Source organism: Thunnus thynnus, chromosome 18 (genome assembly GCF_963924715.1).
Source record: "Thunnus thynnus chromosome 18, fThuThy2.1, whole genome shotgun sequence".
In the NCBI taxonomy this organism is placed as follows: domain Eukaryota; kingdom Metazoa; phylum Chordata; class Actinopteri; order Scombriformes; family Scombridae; genus Thunnus; species Thunnus thynnus.
In genome coordinates, this window is record NC_089534.1 from 20,756,872 (window position 1) to 20,769,255 (window position 12,384).

Genomic DNA, 12,384 nt, shown 5'->3' on the forward strand with positions numbered 1-12,384 from the left:
AGAGGATACACCCTTTTTTTTTTTTTTTTTTTTTTTTTTTGACGATAGCCTTTACCCCAGTGCCACCCTCGGGGCAGACTTCACATTAGAAGTCCTACTACTGATAAGAATGGCAAAAATAATCAGTATACTTTAAAATCTGTCTGACTCCAACACTTTCACATTGCAATGCCACTTGCAATCTCTATGGTTTTAGACTCAATCTAATGATGTTAGAAGCTGCAGTGTAGATACAGTATCTGTATTTTTGTTGCAACTGTAAATTTACAAAATTATCCAGCACATAAAAAAGTCTAATTCCCAGGTATCATCAACACAGGTTTTTCATAACTTTATGAGACAAGCATATTGTACAGGAAATCTGCTGCAGTTACAAGATAGTCGCAGTTTTTTTGCATTCATGACAGCACCTGAGTTATTATTACTAAATGTCAAGTGGTGGGAGCCCAGAGCTTTTTTTGCTGTCTGTGGTGAGAAAAGAGACACTTCACTGAGAGTCACTGAGCAGAAGACTTCTTGTTCTCATCAACTGTCTGGGACGTCACCAAGAATCCTGTTTAGCACCCTGTTAAAGCAGAGGAGTGAAACAAGGAGAGTTCACCATAAAACAATCCCTGCAGCAAAGATTAATCAGTATGTGAAATCATAATTTCCTCCAGTTTTTCGTGTTTGCAGACCACAGATGATTAAAGGTACTTGCATTGCAGACATTATTAAAAAGTAGTTCATTTTAATATATTTTTTCATGTTCCTCTGGTGACATTTGTCTGATATGGTACATATGGGATTAGTCTGTAACACACATCTCTAATTTAGAATGAAGATTTGTCTGATGACACTGGCTTCTCATTTGTAGGTTTTGAAAAGCCAAAGATTGGCTGTGTAAGTGAAAAGAGACAGCATCCTTTTGGAAAGTGGAATGCATGTTCTAATTTTAAGCAATGTGAGGCCACAGAGGGGGGCACATTTTCTGTGGTCCCACTTTTAAATCCTAGGTGCTCCATAAGGTCTTTGTCTCCCCCTGCTGTTTATCTAGGATGATTATTACGCTGCCTTTAATGTCCGCTTGTAAACTTGCATTTTATATTTCTGCACACAAAAACAACTTGTATTTAAATGCATTGGGTAGCTTTTAACATGTAGTGTTTGCATTGACAGTTGTATCAAGCAAACAGAGGTTGTTTGTGTTACAGTGTCAAGATGAAAAAGGGTAAGTAAACATTAACTGACGTCTAAATTCACTGAAATCTGGCAAGTAGCCAAGCTTACCGAAAACATTGACAGAACTTCTGCCAGGCTTAAAGGACCACCACTCAGTTAATAAAGCAGAACAGTTTTAGGCTTAAATATGGTTACATTAAAGATGGATGTAATGTAGTTATATGGTCAGTGTAAGTATGTAAGCACTTTGTTTCCAAGATCAAGAATGGACCTTGTACTTCAGCTAAAGATCATTAGTTATAGAGCAGAGTAGAGTAAAGCTTTAATGTCCTTGGGAGGCAGCAAGTAATATTAATAATAACAGAAAATACTGTTATTAAAAATAACAGAAAATACAACAATGAATCAATCCAAAAAATACACAAGTACACAGGTTAATGCTGTTCTCTTAGTCATTTGTCACCCAAAACATCAAGAGAAAGCAGCAAGAAGAGGAATCCAGGACAATGGACACTCTCATATCCACAGCTAGTAACAGGAGAGATAACATTTTGTTTAATTAGCCAATAACTGATGAAACAGAAGACCTCTTATATCTGTCATTGCCATCTCTGAGGAAGTAAAACCCCTGTCCTGATGGAAGCAAACTAAACTCTGTGTGTAACTGGTGATGGGAGTCCAGTAAGATGACCTGAACTTTTTCCAGCAAGTTTTTGTTTTTCACACTGAGATTAACAAACAGATCATAGCTGGTAGAGATGACTTACAGTTTTTCTTGATTGCTAAGACACATTTCTTGAAAATATGCTCCATTTCCCAAAACTCTAAACACAAATGCGTAACTCATCTTCACAAACGTCATACTCTCCACTCAAAAACCATGTACTTACATCTAAACCAAACATTGCCTTCAGACATCACACATAAGCCATCAAATACACAAACACTACTACATAGTCTTTACACACTGGTGAGATCCATTCAAAACACTACTGTAAAAACCTGTTACTGCAATGAATAATGGTGCTTATGGTTTTCCCCCAGAACAACCTCTTTACATGATGAATACTATATAAAGACACAACACATGTATAAATTTTCAACATTTTTTAATTCCTCAATGTACTGTAGTAAAATAAACTGAAATTTAGTGAAAAGGTAAATGTACTGTAAAAATATGTACCTGATAAAGGAGGAACATAGAATACAGTAAAATCATTTCCACATATTTACTAATATAAACCAATGGAAAAAAAATGTTTGTACATGAAGAAAGAAATCACATTTATTCTGTCTCAGGTCTTTGTGGATCCATTGTTATAAAACAAGTGAACTGACCCATGGTCCTTTATCGATCTATCCTGAGGTTCTGATTGGTGTGTGAACAGTTTTGACTCTCAGTGTTTCCACCTGGGGAATTATGTGTTAAATGAGTTCCAGCTGTGATAACTTGAGTTAATGATATTGAATGCCAGTGTTTTCTACATGAGCACACAAGTGAAAATGGGAACAGTGTTTATAATTTTGGGAAATGGGTCTTTTGGTGGATGGCATCATGGTTTGAGATGTTCAGTTAATAGGCCTAATTATAGTGTGTATGCGATCAAGGAAAAGCTGTAATAAACAGAATACTTTAAACAGAGAGTGCATGACGTTAAAAATGCAGTACTGACAGCTAGTCACCTATATATTGAACTTACAGATGCTGGTAAGTTTATTTTTATTGGATTAGTTGTATAGTGGTGTTAACAAGTGCAGCTATTCCAGTTGTATAACACCATCATTCACTTCATTCACTCTCCTTAAAGGACAGGTTCACAATTTTTCAAGTCCATCTTACGTAAAACAACGGTCAGGTGCCCAAATGAACATTGAAAAGGTTTCTATGTGACATGTGTAGATGTACATTTGGGCACCTGATCATTGCTTTACGACAGACATGAACAACTGTGAACCTATCCTTTAAATTTGGTGTTCTCTGTGATTTCCGACAGGACCTGAAGGCAGCATGTAGTTTGCGCAGTCAGCTGACTCGGAGCTTGTCATGTGGCGTTCACAGGCTGAGGAGAGTGTGTGAAAAACAACCTGCGTCACTTTTAAACAACAAAAAACACCTCTGTGGTCGCCTGTTCCCGGTCTGTGGGTCCCGTTCGCGCGTGCAGCATGGCTTGGACAAAATATCAGCTGTTCCTCGCAGGACTTATGCTCACAACTGGCTCCATCAACACATTATCGGCAAAGTGAGTACACAGATGTCATTGTGTTTCCCATTCTGGTGTCATGTGTTTCTAGTTATAGTTCATGCTAAAACAGAGCTAATGTTGTTTAGCCCAGACAATGTGAATACTCGTCAACTACAGAACTTATCGGCTTATTCATGAGCCAATTAATGAATGAAGCTGGTTTGTTTATTACGCTTTTGTTACAGTGATATCAAGTTAACTGCTAAAGTTATAGCTATTAGCATTCAGCGGTATTAGCTGGTCAATAATAGGCTAATATAAACATCGTTATCAGGTGTGATGAGAAGCTACAATTTTGTCGTTGTCAGGAAGCTAATTAGTGTGACAACACAGACATTTCAATAATATTGACAAACCTGATAAGATTGCTGCCCGGAAGGAACAGCTGATGGGATGTAAATAGTGTTTATACAGGTTTATCTCAGATCAAATGTCGCAGTGAGCACAACTAAACCGGCACTGCAGCTTTAAACAGTCATTAACATGAGCTATGTTTGTGTAACAACCTGATTTAATGGGACATGACTCTCAGAGGTGAAATAATTAGTTAGTTTAGTTTAGTTAGCTGGCATTTACAAATGAGTCATCATGTATTTCAGGGCTGCAACCAACTATTAGTTTCATTATTGTTTTGTCTTAAAAACATCAGAAAATAATGGAAGATCTCAATTAAATCTTCCTAAACCACAAGGAGATGTCTCCAAAATGTCTTGTTGTGTCTGACCAACAGTCCAAAATCCAAAGATATTGAATTTACAATCATACAAAACAAAGAAAAGCAGCAAATCATCGTATTTGAGAAGCAGTTAGAAGCAATTTTCCTTGATAAAAATTGTACACAATTAATTGATAATCAAAAATGCTGACTGTTACTTTTCTTTTGTTCAATGAATTGATGAATCAACTAATTGTTCCAGCCCTGAAATGATTCATCATATATTTCAGGGCTGCAGCTAATGATACTTTCATTATTGTTTGGTCTTAAAAACATCAGAAAATACAGAATAATGCTCTTTATATCTTCCTAAACCTCTAAAGGATGTCTCCAAATGTCTTTTTTTGATATCATATTTTACCACATTTTTCAATAAATTAATTTTTTTCTTAAATGTCATCATCCAAAACAGTTCAAAATCCATAAATAGTCCATATACAAATATATAAATCTGAGAAAAGTATCAAGTCTTCCTATTTGAGAACTGGAGCCAGAGACTGTTTGGTATTTTGCGTCATAAATTACTAAAACCAACTGATAAATTATCAAAATGTTACAGATTCATTTTCAGTGGATCAAGTCATAGCTTAAGTGACTCATTATTTTAGCACTATTACATTTAATTCCTCTCTCAATATTGTCACGGTAGGAAGAGGTTTGCCCTTTTTGTGAAACCAGGAATTCAGCGTTTCTGTACTTCTCCAATAATCTGTGATGTCAGCTTTCTACTGCCTGACACACACTTCTCTCTCCGTTTGTGGGTTTTTGTCAGCTGAGAACAGCAGTATCCAAGCTCCAAACTGCTACGAATGAAGGTTTAAGTGCACTAATGTGTAATAGAAAACAAGCTGTGGCATGTAGCTGACAGACGAACACAGAAACTAACAGGTAAAGTTTCACTACAGTCACTACAGGCCCCGTCACAGTCAAGCTTCACTGGATTTAAAGTGCTACAGCCGAGATCAGTTACAGTTTGTAGAGTAGGTCGATAGTTTTGATTGCACCACATATTTTTTTTAAATCCAGCTTTTCCAAAACACACACTGACCACAAACAATCAGTAGACTTGGATCAGCCAACAGACTCTGGTTTCCTATGTGTATTGATGAGCTCAGAAAAGATGTTGCATTTGAAGGAAGTGCTGTGTCATCACCTTCAAGGTCCACAATCCCTTGTCTTGCATATTGAAGCAGACAGGACGCTCACATGCCGGTCATGCTTCCTCTGACTGTCCGTCTATAAAAGTCAATGCAGACGTGAGCACTCATTAACTTTACAAGCGAATCACGATGTCTGACTGTACAGTGTTTTAAATGAAGTCACAGTGAATGCAATATATTCAATGAGAGAAGTAAAAATCCTCGACACAGCAGCTCAGTAACATGCGTGTTGGTTAAAAACAGGCATACTGTGTAAAATCCCAAAAACACAGTCAGAGATTCACTTGTTTTTTATATATGTATTTATCATTTAATGCTGAAAAAAGTTTTTAAAGTCTAGAGCCGAGTTATGCTTTGTTTTAAGCAGGGCTGCAGTTAATGATTATTTTTACAATTTATTAATCTGCAGAATATTTTCTTGATTAATTGTTTTGTCTATAAAATGTCAGAAAGCACTGTTTAATTTAATTTTGTAGGGCCCATGGTGACTTCGTTAAACGTGTTGCTGTGTCAGATCAACATGTCCAATATGACACAATAAAGCTACAACTCTGAAGCTGCAACCAGCAAATATTTCCTTACAAAAATGACTAGAATGATTGTTAAACGAAATAGTTTCTGTTGATCGATTAATTGATTCATCGTCTAATCATTGTAGCTCGTCATAAACCCCTTTCTTATTTGATTGTGTAAAATATCCATAATTCATTTGGAATAATGTCTTCTCGTCCAACAGATGGGCTGACACGTTCTCAGCGAGGGGTTGCCGGGACGACCCTGAACATGGGTTCTCACACCCGTTTGTGCAGGTAAAGTAACAGCCTGCAAGTGACAGTGGTGTTTAGCACGTATACAGTGTTTCACTTTCACACTAGAGTTCAAATCCCAGGTCAGAGTATTGAATGCCAAAAATTGTACTGATGCCATGTAAAAGATTACCTGATGCCTGATCATCAAATATCTGGTCAGATTCATAATGTTGTTTACGTTTTGATTGGATAGTTCCTGATTTCCATAGAAAAATTTCCAATTTTAGACTATTTTACTTAGGCAAAGTTCTTGAACAGCTGCCAACTTAATGTTTAGACATTTAAACTGTTGCCTCTTTTGTTGAATAAAAAAGGTTTTGTAGACAAACATAAAGGTAAAAAAAACTTAACTTTTCTCAAAGTAAGGAATAAAAAATATTGTTTTGGTATCTAAAAAAAATGAATCTGTTCCCTGTCTTCCTGTTCATCTGTGTCCCAGGCAGTGGGAATGTTTATGGGCGAGTTCAGCTGTCTTGCGGTTTTCTACATCTTGCTTTGCCACGACAGACGTAGCCCAGAGCCCAAGATGAATCCAGGCCAGAGCTTCAACCCTCTCCTCTTCTTCCCTCCGGCCATGTGTGACATGACGGCCACCTCCATCATGTATGTTGGTAAGTGACCGCAGCCTTTATCTGCTATGTTGTTTTTACGGCGCATATGGTAGACGTTAAGTAAACTTGTGTCCCGATCCGTCCTGCTTTCCAAAGGTTTTTCAAAGGTCAAATGGCAGCAAAAAGGTATAGATTATCCACGTCTGTTCAAACAATCTTTTCTGCAGATAATTAAGTTAAAGATAATGTTGTTTTTGTCAGCGTAACTTCGTGTTACTTCGTGAACTATACCTTGCAGCTTTATTGAGCCACACAACTTGTTTGTTTATGTGTCTTGAAAAGGTAAGAGTAAGGGGGGATGCCAGTGGGATCAATATTTTAGGTAATGCTTTGTTTTTCAGGTCCCCTAATGTTATACTGATTTCCTGTACATTTTATGGGTAATTTGGAGGTATTTAACAGTTAATTTTTAGGACATTTTGCAGAGAGGGTGCAGCAATTCGGTACAAATTACAAGAAAAACAGAAAAAAGTATAAGTTGGTGTAATTGGTAAGTACCCACTCATTATATTTGAGTTTATACATAGTTAGATTCTAGAGCAGTTCTTGACAGACAGAAAATACTTAGATATCAGTGTGTAGTTTTATGTGTCAAACGATGCATCAGCTAATTAGGTTGTTTCATAAAAACTTTTTGAATAATTTCCTAAAAGTAGCTGCTGTGTGTTTATTCTTTGTATATTTCTATGAAAGGATTATATGATTTGGTGGTACAGTATATAGGAAATGTGCTCAAACTACATATTAGCACATAAAGTTGTTTCTTAAATACTCTATAATGAGCACTGACGTGGCAGTTTCTGTAATCAAAGACTCACAAACCAGAGAATGTCTTTCTGGGTTTAATACACTTGCAAGTGGCTACAAAACCAGCAACAGATACAGAGAGCTGTCTTAGGTAAAGTACAAAGTTATGCTCTCAGCCATCCATGATTATACCCTCAGCAGGCAGGTACAACTAGCCTCCTCTTCAGTTATCTCTACACTCACAGTCTGTCACTGTCCTTTCAATGGACAGGTGCTGGCCTGTCATCTCTGCAAAGTAGTTACACCATACACCAAGTTTAAGTAGAACAGTATCAGAATAAGTATAACATTATGTATTTCAGTATACATATTGTATTTTTCCATTACATACACATTTCCTGTATGCTACCAAATTACACAAGACTTTTGTTGAAATGTCCTAAGAATGAACAGTTGCACAGCAGCTACTTTAGGAAGTTACTGAAAAAACTTAATAAATATTCTAATATATTGTTCAACACACAAAACTACACACTGAAAACTAAGTATTTTCTATCAGTTGAATAATTGTTAAGAGTCTAATTTATTAAGAATTTTTGCAAATTAACAACTAATTATGAACCCAAATATAATGAATCAGCACTTAACAACTAAATCAACTTATTACTTTTTTCTGTTTTTTCTTAAAATTTGGACCACATTGTACCATCTCTGTAAAATGTCCTAAAAAATAACTGTTAAATACCTGCATCTCTGCACAAAGCATGTATTTCTAGCTCATAAAAGTACAAAATTAACTGATGGCAATGTAGGTTCCAGGGTTAGATATCTGCCATGTTAAACCCTTTTCTTGGTTTCTAGCACTCAACATGACGAGCGCCTCCAGCTTCCAGATGCTGCGTGGAGCCGTCATCATCTTCACCGGTCTGCTGTCTGTGGCGTTTCTCGGGCGTCGCCTGTTGGCTAGCCAGTGGATCGGCATCCTCATCACCATCCTGGGCCTGGTGATAGTGGGCCTCGCCGACTTCTTCAGCGGCCACAAAGACGAACACAATCTCAGTGACGTCATCACTGGTAAGGCAGATTTTCTAACTGCAGGAAAAGAACTGATAAAAATGGAAAATATAGTAGTGAAGACCCTTTGTATTTGTCAAACATGTACAAGAATCATGAAGGGACTAACTCTAACGCCACTACTACATGCAACTGCATTTCCCAACTAAACATGCAGTGTTTCATTAGCAGTGAAATAAACACACCTACTCTCTTCCGTCCTGCAGGAGACCTTCTGATCGTCTTGGCTCAGGTCATTGTTTCTGTGCAGATGGTCCTAGAAGAAAAGTTTGTCTACAAACACGATGTTCATCCTCTTCGGGCTGTTGGTACTGAAGGTAAGATGTTGTTCACAACAAGAGCTATTTGTAAAACTGTAGGAAACATGTTTGCTGGTATTGGTGATAAACTTCTGAGGGTGGATTTTACTCTAAATGCACAAGAAGAATGAACCACATTCCTGAGTTGCCAATGTTAGAAGAAGTCAATAATAAGGAATGTAAAGGTCAAACAGCAACATTTCAACAACATCAACAACAACAGATAAACTAGGTTTATCTTTGTTTTTCCAGCACAAACCAGTAACACTATAAATGAGGTATTATCAATTATAGAGTTAAATATTTACTGAGGTATTAATATCCTTTTAAAAATACTTTTCATGTAGGTAAATTTGAGAAGTGTGACTGTGACGTTAGATGCATTGTGTGTAAAAGAGAAGTAGGAGTGATACTGAGACTGATACAGAGATTTTCTCAACTGTGTGAAAAGAGTTTGACAAAGTAAATTCAAACCTGAAATTCAGAGTGTTAAAGTGCTGCACTAATCATTATTGTAACATTAACAATGGATTAAATTACTTTAAAAATAGTGACAAACTCACAGAGACACAACTCTGCAGTTTCCCCTCAAGTCTAAGAAGAGTTTTAGCACCTTTCAGCTCATTGTTTTGGTTGTAAAGTGGCAACTTGACTGTTTTGGTTTAGTCTCACTGCTCTCGTCAACCTTTTTTGTGTGAAAAAGCTTTGATAAACCAGCTGTACACTACCTGCACAGCACTAAACAGTAGACAGACAGAGTTAGCAACTAGCTGGTTAATATGATGGACCCAGTAGCCTAACTGAATTTCCTTCAGGAGCTTGTGGAGACAAAACCAGACCTGGAAGAAATAAATGCTAATGTTGCCAGGTGTCTACTGGATGTTTAGTTTGCTAAGATGTTCGCTATAATAACTTAATAATGTGATAATAAGTAAATATGGTGTTTACAACTTGTTCTACTGCCCCCAAGTGGCCAAAAAATCAATTATTGCAGCTTTAAGGTATCTCCTTCAAGAAAAACAAGAGTGACAATAAATAACACCCCAGAATTTCTAAAGAAGTCGGACACGGGTCTTTTCAGTACAAAGCTCCAGCCGACTGGAATGATCTCCCTCTTTCTCTGTTCTCTATTAACTCTTTTCGCTGCTTCAGGACTTCTTTATTCTGTCATCTTAAAACAACCTGTTCATGCTTTTAATTTGTGTGTAATTGCAAGTAGAAGATGAATTGTTTCAAGTGCTCCCGGTACTGATGAAACTGATCGGATTTTACCGGTCATTTCTCATTTCTTCTATCCAGTTTCTTGTACAACTGCTTAGGGTGGGCGGTGTGGGTGGGAGATGGTGAGAGAGCTGTATCTGTGTGTTTGTAGTCTATGTTTGTTATGTAACGTTGTCATTGTAAGTATGTTATATTCTGTATTTTGTGTTTTTTAGGACCCCCTTGAAAATGAGAAGTTACATCTCAAGGGGCTATCCTATTAATAAATTCACTATAACATGGCTGCTGATTTCACCTGTTAGCTCCTTCAGCCTCCTTTATAACACAGTCATTTATTATTAGTCATATTAAATTGTGTTTTCTATTTCCAGGCTTCTTTGGTTTCTTTGTTCTGTCGCTGCTGCTCATCCCCATGTATTTCATCCATGTGGGCAACTTCAGCGACAACCCACGGCAAGTGCTGGAAGACGCGCTGGACGCCTTCTGTCAGATTGGGCACCAGCCTCTCATCCTGTTGGCTCTGCTGGGCAACACAGTCAGCATCGCCTTCTTCAACTTCGCTGGGATCAGCGTCACCAAAGAGATCAGCGCCACCACCCGCATGGTGCTGGACAGCCTGCGCACGCTTGTCATCTGGGTGGTGAGCATGGCGCTGGGTTGGGAGCAGTTTCACGGCCTGCAGGTGCTGGGCTTCCTGGTCCTGCTGCTCGGCACAGCGCTCTACAATGGACTGCACCGCCCCCTGCTGGCCAGGATACCGTGCTGCGCTGGGATGGTGAACCAAGAGGAGGAGAGCAGCGCAGGAGAAAGGGAGAGACTGCTGGGTGAGGGCAGGGTGCAGGCTGGTGACGAGAGCTAAAAATGTGTCTGTGACAGTTGACACCTTTATTGAATGCTGTCACTAATATAGTCTCTTTTTAAATTGAGGGGTTTTTTTCTCACACCTCAGGTTTTAACTGACCTCACAGAATATGTGTGTGTGTACATTATTTTAAAGATGATAAAGAGGGTGGTGTAAAGGAGCTGTAATGCTACAATACAGGGATTAATTTGTTGTGTTCTGAACAAAACATTAATAATTTTTAGGCAATATCAACCTTTGCTCCCTGACCCTTTTTATCTGTTTTTTATTCTGAGAAAAGGCTTGAACTGACTGATTTTTTTAGCATTGTTCAGTGTTTAACCACTAAAGCACAGGTTTATGAAAATTACTGTCACACAAGTTAGTAATTAGTGTAAAGATCATTAAGATGTCTTATGCAGATTCTCCTGTATGCAAGTTTGCTTTCCTATGATCAATTGTTAGAATGGGTTTTTATTTTTTTTTAAATGTTGCTGGCTGTGCAGTATGATTGTGCCAAAGTTTTTTCAGCGTGCACTGAATGTCACTTCACTGCCTCGTGAAGGCAACATTCAACATTTTCTTTGTAATCAGACTGCAGAGGCATTTTCTTAATCTCAGTTTGGTTGAATACAAAATCTACTGGAGGCAGAAAAGCAGTTTGGACAGAATATCTGTATATTTGCTCTCTGACCTTTTCACTCTTGTGGGTTTATTTGTACATATCAACATGTCACCAGAGGACTGAGCTCGCACACCAAGTGATTTGCACTTGTTATTGTAAATCCTTTTTCTCTATTCAGTCGTTTAAGGCGTTGGCTGTTATGTACAGCCAAAAAAAGAAAAAAAAGGGAACTGTTATTAAATCACACTAGTTGAATTGTGGAATGGCCTTTTTACTCAGGCTTGTGTTGTAATGTTGTCATGGTGAAGAAAGTGATTTTTTTACAAATACATTTATGAAACAAGCCAAAAAGACTTGAATTGTGTTTGTATTGCATCATTTGATTGGTACAATATTGTGTTTTTAGGCCTCAATAGTTGTCTGATAGTACAGCTGAAACAATCAACAGAAAATTAATCTCGCGGAAATTGTGATGGAAATTTTTCACTACTTTATGAAATTTTATAGACTAAACCATTGATCTGTCAGTAAAACAACAAATAATGAAAATAATCATCAGTTGCAGCCATAGTTGTGTCTCAATACAGTTTGGAGGCACCTCGTTTCTTTCTTCAAAAGGTACTACATATGTTTTTTTGTTATTTGTAATTTATTATTATTGGTATTAGAGAAATTAATAATTAATGATAATATTGATATAATACACAGTATAAAAAAGAGACATTTAATGACCTTTAGCTTGAAAAGATGCTGGTTTTCTCCTTGTAGCCACATTGACTCTTGACACTCTAAGCTGAAAATTCAGACAACATTGTGATGAAAATATGACAAAGGTTTGAGTCTGAAACACCAGCTCAGTCGAGTGAACAGCCAGCAGT

General features: G+C 37.5%; 1 protein-coding gene across 1 annotated transcript; it reads left to right on the forward strand.

Annotated features, from left to right (window-relative positions):
• The first annotated feature begins 3,202 nt into the window (after nt 1-3,202).
• On the forward strand, nt 3,203-11,859 carry slc35f6 (solute carrier family 35 member F6). Its single transcript, XM_067572462.1, has 6 exons — nt 3,203-3,401; nt 6,016-6,088; nt 6,528-6,699; nt 8,308-8,520; nt 8,727-8,837; nt 10,412-11,859. The coding sequence occupies exons 1-6, from the start codon at nt 3,325-3,327 to the stop codon at nt 10,897-10,899; spliced, it is 1,134 nt and encodes a 377-aa protein (XP_067428563.1). The 5' UTR covers nt 3,203-3,324; the 3' UTR covers nt 10,900-11,859.
• The last annotated feature ends 525 nt before the right edge of the window (nt 11,860-12,384 follow it).